The sequence below is a fragment of the Notechis scutatus genome, chromosome 4, assembly GCF_049901735.1.
Source record: "Notechis scutatus isolate UNSWTSFEM ecotype Mainland chromosome 4, rNotScu1.2, whole genome shotgun sequence".
NCBI classification, from domain to species: domain Eukaryota; kingdom Metazoa; phylum Chordata; class Lepidosauria; order Squamata; family Elapidae; genus Notechis; species Notechis scutatus.
In genome coordinates this window covers 59130287-59148064 of record NC_142012.1, presented here as the reverse complement: position 1 = coordinate 59148064, position 17778 = coordinate 59130287, and the positions used below count along the sequence as shown (strand labels likewise).

The window sequence follows — 17778 nt, the reverse complement described above, 5'->3', positions numbered from 1 at the left end:
AACTTTGAACGGCCCCTAACCGTCGTAAATCGAGGTCTAACTGCCCCCCCCCACCATCCTTCCTTCTCTCCCCCCCCTTCCTCCCCACAGCAATTCAGCATCAGAGCGTTGACGCGTGGGAGGGAAAAGAGGGAAGAGAGAGGCAAGGTTTGGGCGTCACGGCTCTCGTCTGCGCATGCTCGTCGGGGCTGCGGCTGTGGGGAGGGGGGAGGAGGAGGAGGAGGAGAAGAAGGACTCTCCGGGCGCCTGCGCGTAGCCCGGCCTCGAGCGGCAGCGCGAGCAGCAGCAGCAGCAGCAACGGCCACGGCCGTCGGGTGGGCGGGGCGAGGTGGTGGGCGGGGTGCGGTGGCTGGCTCGCGGGCTCCGCCGGGAGGGCGCCCATTGCGGAGCTGGAGGGTGCCGGCTCCGCCGCCCCGATGCGCTTCACCGGCTCCCCGGCACCCGCGGGCGACGGCGGCGGAGGCCGCCGGTCCAGGCAGCTCCTTCGGCCGTCGTCGCCGCCGCTGCTTCTCCTCCTGCTGCTGCTCCTCCTGCCGCTGCCGCCGGCGTCCCAAGCGGATGCCGTCTTGCCCGTCCCGGACACGCCGGCCGGACGCTGCTCGTCGTCGGGGGACAACAAGCGAAGCAGCCCGGCCAAGGCTTCCTCCGCCGAGAGGCGCCCGCCGGGAACTGGTAAGCTAAGGAAGCCGCGGGCGGGCGGGCGGGCAAGCGGGCGGAGACACGTGTCAAGGCCGACGTGTGCACCGGACGCGGCTGCCACGTCATGCGGGGGCCCGGACGGGGCGGGCAGGCGGGTATGCGGATATGTTTTGTGCGTGTGTGTGGAGGGTGAGGAAAAGGTGCCTCGGGGCAGTCCTCGCTGGTCTTTGTCCCCGTCCCCGCCCCACGAGGGATGACCGGACACGGGGGGGGGGAGGTGTTGCGTGTCCGGGTGGGTGGGTTGCGGGATGGGCGACCCAGGCGGGCAGGAGGGACGGGAACGGGAAGCGGATGATGATGGTGTTCGGAAGAAAGAGCCGGTTCCTTTCAGAGAGAGAGAGAGAGAGAGAGAGAGAGAGAGAGAGAGAGAGAGAGAGAGAGATTGGAGATGACAGACAGAGGTATTGGAGAAGATAAACAGAGATCTAGAGAAACATTGGTGATGAGAGATAGATAGATAGATAGATAGATAGATAGATAGATAGATAGATAGATAGATAGATAGATAGATAGATAGATAGATGATAGATAGATAGACAGACAGACAGACAGATAGACATGGTAGCTAGCTAGCTAGACAGACAGACAGTCAGTCAGACAGGTATTGGAGAAGATAAAGAAACAGCTCTAGAGAAACATTGGAGATGAGAGAGAGAGAGATAGATAGAGATAGATAGATAGATAGATAGATAGATAGATAGATAGATAGATAGATAGATAGATAGATGATAGATAGATATGATAGCTAGATATGATAGCTAGCTAGCTAGCTAGACATACAGGCAGACAGGTATTGGAGAAGATAAAGACACAGAGATCTAGAGAAACATTGGAGATGAGAGATAGATCGATCGATATGATAGCTGGACAGACAGACAGTCAGACAGGTATTGGAGAAGATAAAGAAACAGTTCTAGAGAAACATTGGAAATGATAGATGGATGGGTGGGTGGATGGATAGGTAGATGATAGATGCGATAGCTAGACAGACAGACAGACATGATAGCTAGCTAGACAGACAGACAGTCAGTCAGTCAGTCAGACAGGTATTGGAGAAGATAAACAGATCTAGAGAAACATTGGAGATGAGAGAGAGAGAGAGAGAGAGATGGTAGCTAGATAGATATGATAGCTAGCTAGACAGACAGACAGTCAGACAGGTATTGAAGAAGTTAAAGAAACAGATCTAGAGAAACATTGGAAATGATAGATAGATGGATGGGTGGGTGGATGGATAGGTAGATAGATAGAGCAGATAGATAGATATGATAGCTAGCTAGACAGACAGACAGTCAGACAGGTATTGGAGAAGATAAAGAAACAGATCTAGAGAAACATTGGAGATGATAGGTAGGTAGGTAGGTAGGTAGGTAGGTAGATAGATAGATACGATAGCTAGCTAGCTAGACAGACAGTCAGTCAGTCAGACAGGTATTGGAGAAGATAAAGAAACAGATCTAGAGAAACATTGGAGATGATAGATAGATAGATAGATAGATAGATAGATAGATAGATAGATAGATAGATAGATAGATAGATAGATAGATAGATAGATAGATAGATAGATAGATAGATAGATAGATAGATATGATAGCTAGCTAGACAGACAGTCAGTCAGACAGGTATTGGAGAAGATAAAGAAACAGATCTAGAGAAACATTGGAAATGATGGGTGGGTGGGTGGATGGATAGGTAGATGATAGATAGATGTGATAGCTAGACAGACAGACAGACAGGTATTGGAGAAGATAAAGAAACAGATCTAGAGAAACATTGGAGATGAGAGATAGATGGATAGATAGGTAAATATAGATGATAGTTAGACTGACGGGTATTGAAGAAGATAAAGAAATCGAGATCTAGAGAATCATCGGAAATGATGGATGGATAGATAGAGATTGATAGCTCGCTAGCTAGACAGGCAGGTATTGGAGAAGATAAACAGATCTAGAGAAACATTGGAGAAAGATAGATAGATCAGATAGATATGATAGCTAAGCTAGCTGGACAGACAGGCAGACAGGTATTGGAGAAGAAGATAGATATGGGTAGAGGATGGATGAATGGATATATAGACAAGTAGTGGAGAAGGTAGAGGCATAGAGAAACATTGGAGATGATAGCTAGCTAGCTAGATGATATCTAACTAGATGATAGATAGGCAGACAGACAGACAGGTATTGGAGAAGATAAAGAAATAGAGATATAGAGAAACATTGATGATAGACAGACAGAGACACACACACACAGACACACACACACACACACACATACATACATACATACATACATACATACATACATACATACATACATTCATTCATTTTATGGATGGATATGATGGATGGGGTGTTGTGGGGGTGATAATCCCTTGGTGTTGTCTGAAAGATCCTTTGCAGGGCTGGCAGTGCCTCTTCTGGGTTTCCCCATTGCAATGACTGCTCCTGTGTAAATGGGGTCTTTCAAGATGCCTGGTCGGTCCCCCTCCGCCCCCTTTTTTTTCTTCAAAGGAGCAGCTCTTTTCCCTCTAGCAATGCTGCTGCTTTTGCCTTTCCCTGCCAGCCCCTTGACTTCTGCCCGGCTTTTGATCCTGGTTCCTTTTTTTGGGGTGGGGAGTGGGGGAAACCCCCGTGCAGTTGGGAGGTGTGTGTGTGTGTGTGGGGGGGTGTTCAACAGCGACAACAGCAGCAACCCCAGCAACAGCAATGCGCAACTGAAGCTTTCTCCCTCAAGGCGCCTGAACCCGGCTCCAACTTGCTAGGAGCATCTTTACAAGATGTTCCTAGACAGGAATGTATTTTTTTGGGAGGGTGGGGTGGTGGGGAGAGAGGGAGGGAAGAGAAGGAGGGGCGATGAGCCTCAGCACCTGCAGCCCCCATTGGTGGGTGGTTCAGCACAAGGGAAGGCACAGCAACACACCAGGCACCGCTGGGCATCTTTGCTTTGGCATCTTGGCGGAGTCTTTCTCCAGCAAAGTTGGAATGAGACACACAGTCCCTGCGAAGGGTTTGTCTTCCTTGATCAACAGGAAGACTCCCTGGAAGGTGGTGGAATTCAACCCCAGGAAATGGATTGCCTGTTCTTTGTGTGTGTGTGTGTGTGTGTGTGTGTGTGTGTGTGTGTGTGTTGCCAATGTGAAGATGGAATGCAGATTGTTTTTGTAGAAAATTTGCCAGGATGGTTGGAGATGAAGTTTGAGCCCCAGGCTGTGGGACCACCATGGACATCAGACATTTTTTTGGAGGGAAGGGACACCGAGCTTCCTGCGAGTTAAGCTCGATTCCTGGGATCCATCCATCCTAAACAGGGAAGCTGTTTTCAAATGCCTTCTTTGTGTGTGCGTACGTGTATGTGTGTATGTGTGTATGTGTAAAAACAGCTTGTTATGCCCATGTACCTGGCCTTTCCTGATGGTCTCCTTTCCACATATTAAGCAGCTTCAACCCTGTTTATTTATTTATGTTTGAGATCAGGCAAGGTAGACTAAGTGCTGCCACCTACTGTTAGGAGATAGATAGATAGATAGATAGATAGATAGATAGATAGATAGATAGATAGATAGATAGATGATAGATAGATAGAAAAATGGTTTTTTGTATTTATTTTGTTTCTTCAAATGATTGAGGTTGTGCTTGAAGGTATTCCTGTGGCATCCAGTGTTGGATATGAATTCTGCATTGAAAGCTGCCCAGAAAGTTGTGTTAAGCTGAGAGTGAATACGGGTGAGAGTGCAAACAAAGAAAGAGATTAATAACTTTCAATTTTTAAGTATGTAAATCAATCAGAAGATATAAATATGAATAAAAAAATACCTGCTGCGCTAGAACCATTTTAGGGTTTTTTTGTTCCCTAAGTGAAAAAAGCTTCAGTTTTGTCAGTGTGTTACAAAAGATAGTTGCAACAAAAGATTAGTAGCTTTATGGTACTTAGACGTAGCTTAAACTCTTTTGGAGTACAATCTGATGAAGTTAGATTATTGCCAGTAAGCACCACAATATGCTTTTTTTGTTTAGCTTGGATAATTTTGCCTTTATTTTCTGCCCCTTTTTAAACTTTTCAAAATCACTTTTGAGATGTGGTAGATATATGTATGTATGCATGCCCTGTTGTCTCATTATTTTAAAATCAGCCACTATTTGCTTAGATCATATCAGCATGCATAGGAACCTAAATTCTTTTTACCCAAAATAATCACTTTGCATTGATTTACATGTTCATTCTCTCACATCAAACATGTCTTATAGACCCTCCCTCCCTCCCTTCCTTCCTTCTTTCTTTCTTATCCCTTTATTCCTAATTGATTTCTTATTCTTTAATCAGTTACCAAGTAACACAATAATGTTCTTTTTGTTCCATTATTGTTAAGTTTTCTGGGAGATATTCATGAAAAGCCCTTAAAAGCCACATAAACATAGTTGATTGGATCATTGTGTCCACAGGCTCTCATCAACACAGACAGAGAACTCTAAGAAATTATTTTTGCAGAAGTTGGTTTTTGTGTATGTTTATCCTGACACTTTGTTATATAATGGTTTTACCAATTTAGAGGAGTGAACATTAAGATAAGAAACCAGTAATTTCCTGCATCCTCCCTTGATCCCTTAAAAAAAAAGATGTTAACATTGGCTGCTGTCCAGTCCTCTGGTACAACAGCTGATCTTCAAGATATGCCACATGTTTTTGTTAAAAGATAAGTAATTTCACATCTGCATTCTTTTACAATTGCTGGGTGAGTTCAATTTGGACCTAGGAACGTGTCCGCTTTTGATTTTTCAGCAAACTTCAGCTGCCTCTTGTTTTCACTCAAACACCCTTTCTAAAATCCCAATTTAGAAACTGGCAACAAATAAAGTATTTAGTTGTTTTTGGTTTATTTTCCTTGCCTATTTTAAAACTCTTCTTGTTTTCTTGTCATCCATTGGTCTAAGCACCTTAGCTGGATTCCTATTTTTGATATATATTTAATTTGTTTTCATTTAAGCTCTTGACTTAAATCCTTATTTTTATTTTTTTAATTTTGGCATTCTCATTCCTTTTCCTCAAGTTTTCATTCCTTGGTTTTTTTCTTGATCATATTAGGGCAAGAGTCTTATTTTTTGACAGTAGCTATATGTTACTTCATGACTGGGCTTGTGATTGGACCTTAATTGTTTTGCCATATGCAGTGATGCAATTCTTGAGCTTTGTTTAATACACATATATATGCATGTATGTACATACCCCACCCATCAAGAGTCAAATCACAGCGATCAATGTCATGTCTTTTCAGCATAACAAGTGTAACAGTTTTGGGCCCCTTTGTACATTTGCCATGCTTTGTGTTTAATCCTGTCTCTTGCAGGATGTGGACAGCAGGGATAAAATCTGCTTTCTTCATTGTCAGGATATCTACAATATATATTTTAAAATTAGGGAGATGGAGGGGCATGCTCTTCAGAACAGAAAGCCTGTCAATAGAATAGAAGAGAAGAGAAGAGTTGGAAGGTACGTTGGAGGCCATCTAGTTCAACCCTCTGCTTAGGCAGGAAACCCTATACAATTTCAGAGAGATGGTTTTCCAATCTCTTCTTAAAAACTTCCAGTGTTGGAGCATTCAGAACTTCTGGAGGCAAGTTGTTACACTGATTAATTCTTCTAACTGTCAGGAAATTTCTCCTTAGTTTTACTTTTCTTCTTTCCTTAGTTCGTTTTCAACCATTGCTTCTTGTCCTGCCTTCAGGTGCTTTGGAGAATAACTTTGACTCCCTCTTCTTTGTGGCAGCCCCTGATATATTGGATCTCTGCTATCATGTCTCCTCTAGTCCTTCTTTTCATTAAACTAGACATACCCAATTCCAGCAACCATTCTTTATATGTTTTAGCCTCCAGTCCTCTAATCATCGTGGTTGCTCTTCTCTGCACTCTTTCTCAGTCTCAACATCTTTTTTTACATCGTGGTAACCAAAACTGGATGCAGGATTCCAAGTGTGGCCTTACCAAGGCATTATAAAAAGGTATGAACACTTCATGTGATCTTAATTCTATCCCTCTCTTAATGCAGCCTAGAACTGTGTTGGCTTTTGTTGGCAGCTGTAGCACACTGCTAGCTCATATTTAAGTGATTGTCCACTAGGACTCCAAGATGCCTCTCACAGTTACTACTATTGAACGAGGTACCACCTATACTATACCTGTTTATTTTGTTTTTCTTGCCTAAATGTAGAACCTTACTTTTTTCACTATTGAATTTCATTTTGTTCAATAAGCATCCAACGTTCAAGTCTGTCAAGATCCTTCTGTATCTTAAAGCCTATCTTCTGGAGTGTTGACTATTCCTGCCAGCTTGGTGTCGCCTGCAAATTTAATGAGTTCCCCACCTATCCCCCCATCCAAATCATTGATGAACATGTTGAAGAATACTGGGCCTAAAACAGAGCCGTGGGGCACCCCCACTGCATGCTTCCCTCCATGTAGATGCAGTTCCATTGAAGGCTAATGGAATCGTGCTCTGTTAAATGAATAAATACTAGTTGTCATTTTTTACAGTACGCCTTAGGATCATTTGGACTGGCACCAAAGTTGGTTAATAGAAAAATATCACTCACTGAACAGTTGCTCATTTAAGTGATGCTCATGGAGACCAATCTTTTGGCTTTTTTGATTGACTTTTATCCAGAAGACAGGGCAGTCTTCAGCAGCAAAGCATGGATGATACACTGTTTAGATCAATCTATATATATTTAATATGTGCTAATGATGAAATGGTCAAATATTTGTGCTTCTCCCCCTTCCAGAATAATTTGGACTTCTGGCAGAAATATAAAAGTAAGACCCCTACTGAATAATGTCAACCTTTTTTCTCGATATGTGGCCTTCGTTTTCATAATTTTTGTAACTAGGGTAATTTTAAACAGGGCTTGATTTTGAGTGTCATAGTTTAATGCAGTTAATAACGAGTAGAAATGAGGAGGTCTTAATTTGCATGCTTCTTTTTATGTGGCTTAGGGTATTTTTATGTCTGTTTATCCCAACTTCCCAGGTAATTATGGACCAAAAACTGTGGTTGATATTAATCTAATGTTATGCCAAGTTTGGAAACTTACATTTTGCAAAATTCCCTGGGTGTCCTCCAACTCTGTGGGACATATCTGGAATAAGTCAGAGTGAATAAATCACAGTGTTGTGTTTATAAAAATGTGATGCTGATATCAAAGAAACTATGCTACAGCTTGGTTTAATAGCTGTACAAAAAGCAACAGTGTATGAATCCAACAAAGATCATTCCAAAGGAGAAGACAGATAAGTTATGGGAAACTTAAAAACTTCCAAACTCATTGTAACCAATGAGTTTGGAAAGAACAACCTGAGAGAGACAGAGTCTCTCTGTGAAATTACTAGTTGTGTTTTAATGTAAATATTAAATTAGAATTTTAAATCTAGCTCAGCCCATGGATTAGCTTCTTTCAGACCCACCCATGCACACACCCTGTGTTCCTAAGGAATATGATAGTTTTTCTATTTTTTTTCACGCAGGACATAATTAACTTGCTTTTTTTTATTACTACAACATGTGACGGCTTTAAGAAGGGATGGAATAATTTAATGGAGGACAAGTCCTCAAGATCTGTAAATATTCAATAAATTGAGGGCAGCATATCTACAAATCCCAGTTTTAGAGCAAAAATGGTGAAAGTGGGTTTACTCTGTCTCTGTCTACTCTGTTGCTGGACTAACAGAATTTCACGAAATTAGAAGATCAGAATCTGTTAGAATTCTATTAAACAGAAGTTTGGGTCTTGACCTGATCCGTCAAGGCTCTTTTGTTTATATATTTATAAAAAGAGGAAAATCCAACCCACCTCATTGTTGACCAAATAGTTCTTGGCAAACTAAATAGTTTGAATTAGCATTTGAATTAGAAGCTACTTGATTCGGCAGGAAATTACTCTCTTGATTAGCAAGCAAGATCTGCCGTGTTTAATTTCATAGGAGTTCTTAAGATGCCGGCTTCTAAACACTCCATTTTGCAGTGTTTAAATTAGAATTAAAACTCTTTTTTTAAAAATTATTCAATGTCAGCCAAAAGCTATGCAGATTGCTGGAGAAGCCTAGCCTAGAATGACAACACAGGTAGTCCTTGACTTACAACAGTTACAACGGCACTGAAAACAGGGGCTTATTTTTCACACTTAACGACAGTTGCAGCATCCCCATGGTCACGTGATTTGCGTTTGTATGCTTGGCAACCGATTCATGCTTACGATGGCTGCGGTACCCTGGGGGTCTTGCGATCCCCTTTTGCAACCTTCTGACAAGCAAAGTTAATGGGGAAACCAGCTGCAGTGATTCACTTAGCAACGGTGGCAAGAAAAGTTGTAAAATGGGGGCAAAACTCACACAGCACACATATCTCACTTAGGAGCATCAATGTTGGGCTCAGTTGTGGTCAAGAGTCTACTGCTTCAAAAAGTTATAAAGTAATTCCTACTAGTGTCAACCTGCAAATATTATATAGCTATAAATCTGGCATTACATCAATGCTGGGAAGGAGTAAAACATGACTGTACTGAGGGCCTGATTCTGCGCTAACCTAATTTTTAATGCCTATAAATTGATGTTCCTATTTTTGTGGCGCCCTGCATTGGGTGCTCTAGCACAGTCATCAAGGATGGATCAGTGTCTGTACGCCGGTTTCCATGTCATTTTGGGTTTCTCCTTGCTGTTTCCATAGTGGTCAGGTATGGACAGAGTAGAGTTGCTAGCCCTATGCCTTCTAACCCTTCTCCTTTATCCGGGCTTGGGACCAGCAATGGAGGCTGTTGAACTACACAATCCACCCAGTGCCCACCGTAGGTGGAGTTATCTTGCTGCTTGCTTCCCCAATGCATTTCCACACCAAAGGAATCAGTGATGATAACGATAATGATAAATTAGAATGGGACAGAATGGGAAAGTTGGAAGGGACCTTGAAGGTCTTCTAGTCCAACCCCCTGCTTAGGCAGGAAACCCTGTACCATTTCAGACAAATGGTTGTCCAATCTCTTCTTAAAAACTTCCAGCGTTGGAGCATTCACAACTTCTGGAGGCAAGTTGTTCCACTGTCAGGAAATTTCTCCTTAATTTTAGGTTGTTTCTCTCCTTGATGAGTTTCCACCCATTGCTTCTTGTCCTGTCCACAGATGCTTTGGAGAGTAACTTGACTCCCTCTTCTTTGTGGCAACCCCCGAGATATTAGAACATTGCTGTCATGTTATCCCAATCCTTCTTTTCATTAAACTAGACATACCCAATTCTAGCAACCATTTTTTATTTGTTTTAGCCTCCAGGTCCCTAATCATCGTGGTTGCTCTTCTCTGCACTCTTTCTTCAGTCTCAACATCTTTTTTACATCGTGGCGACCAAAACTGGATGCAGGATTCCAAGTGTGGCCTTCCCAAGGCATTATAAAGCGGTATTAACACTTCATGTGATCTTGATTGTATCCCTCTGTTTATGCAGCCTAGAATTGATGGATAGAACCATCTTACAGGATGCATGCATGATCCATGCCCCTAACTGGTCAAAGGAATGAGTTACGAGGTTTTGGACTGTTCAGTGAAATTATATATTAACTAGCTCTATACCCGTGCTTCTCTACGAAACTATGTGGTTGGGCTTGGTTTTTGGGGAGGAAAATAAGGGAAAAAAATTGTGCCTCTGCCTACCAGCATCCATTGGTATTCATCTGGCTAGCGTCCTGTCAGTGTGTGAGAGAGTTGAGGGCTGTTTGGAAACTGAAACAGTATTTGTTATGTGAGTAAGAAGGAGACAGCAAGGAGCCTGAGCGTGACTCAGCTCAACAGTTCTGTACTAAAGCTGCTTGGTACTCTGAAATTGAAATTCCTCTCCCCTGCTTGTGTTTTGCATTTGGAACAGATTTCTTTTCAGGTGGGAAGGGGGTGTAGAACTCTTTAGCATCAGAGCGTGTTAATAATAATATAGGGAATACTAATGCTCTGATGGTCATTTCAAAAAATCCTTTCTTAGTGAGCACTTAGAAGCCAAGAGGAACATACGTGCCAAATTTCAAATTTGTAGGCTTTACGATTCTGGAGATTTTGGGATGATGCATGGGTGGTATTTCACTTTTATATATATAGATTGTCCAAAGTTGAAGGTCCTGGTCTTTCTTAACAAGTCAATTAAAAACAAAGGGGCAAATAATGGAAATTCTTGACCGAGCCTTGATAAATATTTGAGCTGACACTCATGGTTTAGGATTATAGAACATTTAGCTAGGAGGACTTAGAGGAATGGGATTGTTATTTCAGATTTTCAAGTCTAGACATGACCTCTTGCAGATTTGTTGCTCTATCCCAGGGGTCTTCAAACTTGGTAACTTTAAGACTTGTGAACTTCAGTTCCCAGAATTCTCCAGCCAGCATAGCTATGCTATATATATAGCATAGCTATATGCCTATAGCTATGCATATAGCTATGCATATAGCTATGCATATAGCTATGCATATAGCTATGCATATAGCTATGCATATAGCTATGCTGGCTGGAGAATTCTGGGAGTTGAAGTCCACAAGTCTTAAAGTTGCCAAGTTTGAAGACCTCTGCTCTATCCAAAGAGCCCAGCTGCTTTGAGGATCAGAGATCTGTGCCTATCAAATTTTGGGCAGCATCAAAAGCAGTGGTTCCAGTTTTTGAGAAGTTTATTTGCATTAGTACCTAAGTGTCTGGGATGGTTACAACTGAGATTGAAACTTGTATCTGGTTTTGTAATTTATGACTTAATCCTTTAACTGGTCTGCCTACAAACCGTCTGGAAGGGATCACTGAAGAAAACAAAAGCTTTAGTCATGCAGGTGGTAATAAAGCTTTAGTCATGAAAGGTAGTCTTTCACTTACAACAGCTTGTTTAGCGACCGTTTGAAGTTACAGTGGCTCTGAAAAAAGTGACTTATAACTGCTTTTCACACTTTAGGACCGTTGTAGCCCTCCCCGTGGTTACGTGACCAAAATTTGGCTGCTTGGCAACTTGACCCATATTTATGACGGTTGCCGTGTTCTCGGGTCACGTGATCCCCTCTTGCGACTTCCTGACAAGCAGAGTCAATGGGGAAGCCGGATTCCCTGAACAGCCGTTGTTGCTCCCTTAACAATTGCAGTGATTAACTGTGGCAAGAAAGGTGTCAGCTTTGGAAGCCATTTTGAGACCAAACGCTTCCACACTACCACATTTTGAGCCTGGGAAAACAGGAGGGGGAAATTGCTTGGAGTGTATGTAGTTAGATATAATAATATTCTTTTTTCTAAGTCAAGGTCATGTTATTCTGCCCTTAAGTGAGGGGAGGTCTCAAGTTGGGACGGATGGTGATTGAGGCATGTGATGTGATGATGGGTGCAAGGGATGGATTTGTAGTTTTTACTTATTGCAAGGAAGCCCGGAAGTTTCAGATTCCCTTAATAACCGGTGCCAAGAAAGATTGTGAAAGGGGCAACTGTCTTAATTAGCAACGGAAGTCTTGGACCCATTTTCATAAACCGAGGACTTATTTGGTTTCATTGGCATTTTTTAGAGTGGTACTTCCTTTTTCCTTCCAGACACCATGGAAGAATTACAAAGGGAAGTGAGTGAGTTCCAATTGTCTTAGTCTCAGAAGAGCCTAGGAATAATAGTCCACCCTTCCCATTCTTAGATTCTTTGAAGCTTCAAAGGGCCTTGTTGAAGACCGATTGAGACAGAAAAAGGACAAGTTGCCATGGCTCAATTTCCAGATGCAAGTAACTATTTCCCCTCCAAAATCAGACACACTCACACGTGGCTGGTTGGCCTCAGTTAGTGTGGAAGAATGATACTGCACCATGAACAGTTATACTTCAGAATCACAACCGGGCTGTTTTGTTAGAATTCAAATAAACGGTGCAGTCTGAAAACAACATGTTTCATGCAAAAGAGAAAAAAAAATGTAACAGAAAACTAGGGATGAAGCAAGTCATGCAGACGCGTCTTTAGGGACATGTTGTGAAGCTTCTTGTGAAACAGGGAATGGGTAGGTGGGCTCAAAGGTTCTGCAGAATTTTCCAGCATTGATCAAATGAACTGCAGGGAAATACAGTATTTCTGCACTGAGAAAAAGGACCTTTCTACAACAGCAGCAGAAATCACCTTATTTAAAAACACAGGAGCCACGTTTTCCTGAGCCCAAAATTGTTTGGCGGGCTGCTCTGATGTGTTAAATATTTATTAGCACTATTCTCCTGCAACCATAGCAATAGCACTTAGTCTTATATACCGCTTCACAGTGCTTTTACAGTCCTCTCTAAGCAGTTTTACAGAGTCAGCCTTTTGCCCCCAACAATCTGGGTCCTCATTTTACCCACCTTGGAAGGTTGGAAAGCTGAGTCAACCTTGAGCCTGGTGAGATTTGATCTGCCAAATTGCAGGCAGCCGGCAGTTAGCAGAAGTGGCCTGCAGTACTGCACTCTAACCACTGCACCACCGTGGCTCATATAAGGACATTAAAAAGAAAACACAGTGACAGACAGCATAAAATCAGCACACTCTTAAGAGAAAGAGAACAAACTGAGAGAAAGCCAGTTGGGGAGACTGAGTCACTCACTGACAAGGCATAAAAACAATAGCCCAAAACCTGGCAACTTCTTCAGAAATTGCCAAAAGCTAATCTAATAGGGAAAAAAGGTTAATTAAATCATAGCAGTCCTGCCTGGCATAAAATATATGTAACACTGACTAAGCCAGAGACACAGCCAATAGAGAAAAATGCATTTCTCTCTCTCTCCCTCTCTCTCTTTCTCTCTCTCTCCTTCCTTCCTTCCTTCCTTCCTTCCTTCCTTCCTTCCTTCCTTCCTTCCTTCCTTCCTTCCTTCCTTCCTTCCTTCCTTCCTTCCTTCCTTCCTTCCTTCCTTCCTTCCTTCCTTCCTTCCTTCCTTCCGCAAAAGAAGTCCAGTTCCCGTGACTCAACTTCCAGGCAACGCTACCTGATTCTAATGAGAATCTTCATTGACAGTTTTTTCCATCACTTCATGGCACAGACTTTACATAACACGGGATCCTTCAGCAATGACTGGGAATGACCCAACACAAACTGGCACCTGCCTGGCTCTTATTATGTGCTTTTTGGTTAATGTAAGCACACTGCCTTCTCCAGTTCCTCTTGACTTCCCTCCCTAGCGATTTTGGGTTGGGTTGATGGACCGCCGTGATGCCATGGGAGAATCACCCCCACCCCCAAAGCTAGTGGAGAAAGCTGTGGACCAGAACTTCTCTTCAATGATAAACCAGGGCTTCTCTGCCCACCTATACCCTTAGAAAAGGTAGCAGGATGTTTCTAAAGTGAAGGGTAAAAGTTTTGAGGAACCTTCTGCCGAACCTTTTGCTTTAACCACTGTCCATACTGCTGGTCCTCCTTCAAGACCAGCTTATGTTAGAAGGTGTGGTTAGGGAATGTTTCCCCCTCCAACTATGATATCCCCAAGAGCTGAGGTGGCACAGTGGTTAGAGTGCAGTACTGCAGGCTACTTCTGTTGATTGCCACCTGCCTGCAATTTGACAGTTCGATTCTCACCAGGCTCAAGGTTGACTCAGCCTTCCATTCTTCCGAGGTTGGTAAGATGAGGACCCAGGTGGTTGGGGGCAAAAGGCTGACTCTGTAAACCGCTTAGAGAGGGCTGTAAAAACACTGTGAAGCAGTATATAAGTCTAAGTGCTATTGCTATTTGCACCTCCGCTTGTCTCAGAGCAAACCATATTAAAGAGGCTGCAGGGATAGGTCCTTTGACTAGTGGTACTGAAGGCTGTGCCAGTGCTTCTTTTAACTGGTTTAGGGGATTTTTTTAAGCATCAGAGGGGTAGTGTTCAATTCATCACTTTTTTTTTTCATTTTAATTAATTCACAAGTAAGATTTGCTATACAAATCTTGTGGGTCTAGCACGTTTTTCTATGCCATTTTGCTTTTCTTTTTTTTGAAAATTCTCTTTGGAATGCGATCTCTTTCTTTGAAATGAGTTCTGACAAATCAGCATGTTGTGATACTAAAGTATAATTTTTCATGATGGAGCAAGGTAGACTTGTTTGCTATCTGTTAATATTTAACGCCCCCCTAAAGGAACCTAGATTAAGAAGAAATAGACATAAATTCACCTCTCCCTCAAACCTAAAACTTAGTTGTGTTTGAAATTATATTTATTCACATAAAGAGCCCTTCAGTTTGAGGTTTGGAATGAAAGTTGCAATCTTATTTTTTTAATCCATGTTATTATGGGTAGGGATATCATTACATGCAAGGCACATGTTTGGTGAAATTAATGACTACTAGCTGGTTGTCATTTTCTGCATGATTGTACTGGTCATGGGGTGAAATGGGAGGGGAGAGCTGCTTATTTTGTATGAATTTATGATGTTCCTAGATTAAAACAATGTATAAGCAAACAGATTTTTTTTTTAAAAAAACACCTTAATATAGCTTAAAAGTGCTACGTTCCCAGACATTCAAACCTTTGTACTTCTTAGTTCCAAATTAACGGCTGACTAGCCTTAAACAACCTGCATTTTCCTCACTCCTTCTCCTGCACTAGGCCAAGATGCATTGAGTTTTATATGTATAAATTTTGGGTCTGTATAAATCCAAGGTTTTATACTTTTGTCAGGAAAGTCCTTGGCAGGTTATGCTTTTTGAATAAGTGATTTGCTTGTGGATGAGTCAAGGACTTATCCAGAGGACAAGTTTCATCAGTTTAGCACTTCCCAGCTACTGTGTTACTGAAGAACTCTTACGGCAAGGATGTCCAAAACTTGTGGACTTCAACGCCCAGAATGGCTGCTGGGGAATTCTGGGAATTGAAATCCATAGGTCTTAAAGTCACCAAGGTTGGACCCCTCCGCCTTATGACCCTTACATTGCATGAATTTCTATCTCTGATGCTTCCAGCTTCCCCTTTGAATCAACTACACATTTATGAACAGATGCTAAATTTGATCGTTATTATAGCTACTCTGAGTCAGTGGCAGGTGTTCATTTCCTCATAGGTCAACTTGATGTCTGTGTCAGCCCAGTATTTGTGTATATTGGAGTGTGTGTTGTGTGTGTATGTATTCTTCATAAGCAATTAGTATCTAGCTAAGAATATTGGTCTCCTGTGTTTATTGTTGGTTCCAGCTGGAGATTAAATGTGTTTTAACCGGATAATGATGTCAGTGATCAGAACAGTAGAATGAACACAAGGTGCATTAACTCTAGCCACAATCTTTCCTTTGAAGAAAAACCAAAAACTGAAAACAGCTGAAGCAGAAGTAATGGTTTTATGTGAATTGCTCTCCTGCTTATAAAACTTCTAATCTGAGAATCTGAGTCAAGCAGCCCTTAATAAAAATTTGGAGCTCTTCATGGTACGGTGTCCCGCTCTGAAAGTTGGGGAGCCAGTTTTGCAAATGGTGGAATTCCATCTGATATATAATGACAATTTAAAAAAAATCTGAAAGGTTGGTTGTTGTAGAAAGAGCACTATGTGATACCCACAGTGGTTGGTGAGAGAGAGAGAGAGAGAGAGAGAGAGAGAGAGAGATACAGAGAGAGAGAGATACAGAGAGGTACAGAGAGAGAGACAGACAAAGAGAGAAATGTGAGTGAGACAGAAAGACAGATACGGAGAGAGAGATTGAGAAGAGGGTGGGGAGAGAGAGAGAGATACAGAGAGACAGATACACACAGAGAGACAGACAAAGAGAGATGAGAGAGAGAAAGAGATACGGAGAGAAAGAGATACGGAGAGAGAGATGAGAGAGAAAAGAGAGATGAGAGAGAGAGACAGACAGACAAAGAGAGAAATATGGAAATATGGAGAGATGAGAGAAAGAGAGATAGAGAGAGATGAGAGATTGCATAACATTTGTATCCTTTCAGATAATTAACTATGCATTTGTGTCACCCATAGACAATTAAAAAAAAGAATAAAATTAAGAAGAGGGGTTTCCCGAAAGCCAGCAAATTGCCTTACAGGCATGTGTTTCAGATTATTGCATAAGGCTCTGTTGTTTGCCTGCAAGCATTTTAATGCCTTGCTTGTCTTAGGAGAGATTTCCATAGTAACAGGAACTTTGGCTGGGAAGATGCAGGGGAGTCCAAAGCAGAAATCTTAACTTTTAGTTTCTCTGCATGTCTTTGCATCTGTTGTTGTGCGTTTGCCAAGAAACTCGGCAGGGTTTTCATTTGCATGGAGTTCTTTGATACTGAAGAATGACGATCGTGATTTGTTTTGTCCTGGAATTTTCCATAAAAATGTGTGACTCTGGAAAACACATTTATGATTTTGCTTCTGGTACCATGACAGACAGGGAGTTCTCCAAGCCTTATGTTTGAAGTGTTGCAATAAAGATTGGTCTGATGTAAAGTAATAAGGCGGCCATCCGTCACTTTGCAATAGTACATGAGATAACTCTGGAAACCGTTGCCTTATAGCTTTTTTTTTTTAAATTTCTAGAAAGAAAAATTCGTCTTTTCCTTTTTAGCCTTGTTTTCTGGGTCATAACTTGGCTCCAGTTCCTGCGTCACAGCTTGTTTTGAGTTTTCAGTCACGTTCATGGGTCTGTTTAGTGTTCTTGTATAAGCCTTTTGAAAAGCAAAAAGGCCCCCACAATAGGAGGCAAGGGGGCTCTTTTTTAATTCCTTGGAAACACCACAAGTTTCAGCTTTTGTAACCAAAGCTGAAAATATTTTAAAACAAACCCCGTTGATACATGGCTAATCCTTGAAAAATAAACGGCCTTTTTTTTTTTTTTTGCTTGTATATATTTAGGAACGTAACACCGTGACTTACATATCTTTCCATTTTCCCCAAATTCAATTTTTAAAAAGTCTCTCCCCCCCCACCCGTTCTTTAAAATTGCTGGATGGTTTAAATCTCTTTAAATTTCTTTTGGGAAATATAGGTAGTCCTCGACTTAGAACAGTTCATTTAGTGACCATTTGAAGTTCCATTACTGAAAAAAAAATGTGATGATTGTTTTTCATACTAGCCACCACTGTAGCATCCCCATGGTCATGGGATCAAAATCGAGATGTTTGACAACTGACTCATCTTGATGATGGTTG

The 17778-nt window shown here is 41.9% G+C and overlaps 1 protein-coding gene across 2 annotated transcripts in view; it reads left to right on the top strand.

Moving 5' to 3' along the window:
- The first annotated feature begins 380 nt into the window (after positions 1-380).
- The window catches only part of STIM2 (stromal interaction molecule 2), a 94038-nt gene continuing 76640 nt past the window's right edge, over positions 381-17778 (top strand). Inside the window, exon 1 of one of the 2 annotated variants that reach the window (XM_026687712.2) lies at positions 381-672. In XM_026687712.2, coding sequence (XP_026543497.1) covers positions 417-672 — 256 coding nt within the window. In that variant the 5' untranslated portion in view covers positions 381-416. Of the gene's footprint in view, positions 673-1081; positions 1101-17778 lie in introns of those variants that run through there. The other variant, XM_087963505.1, reaches the window with a different exon arrangement.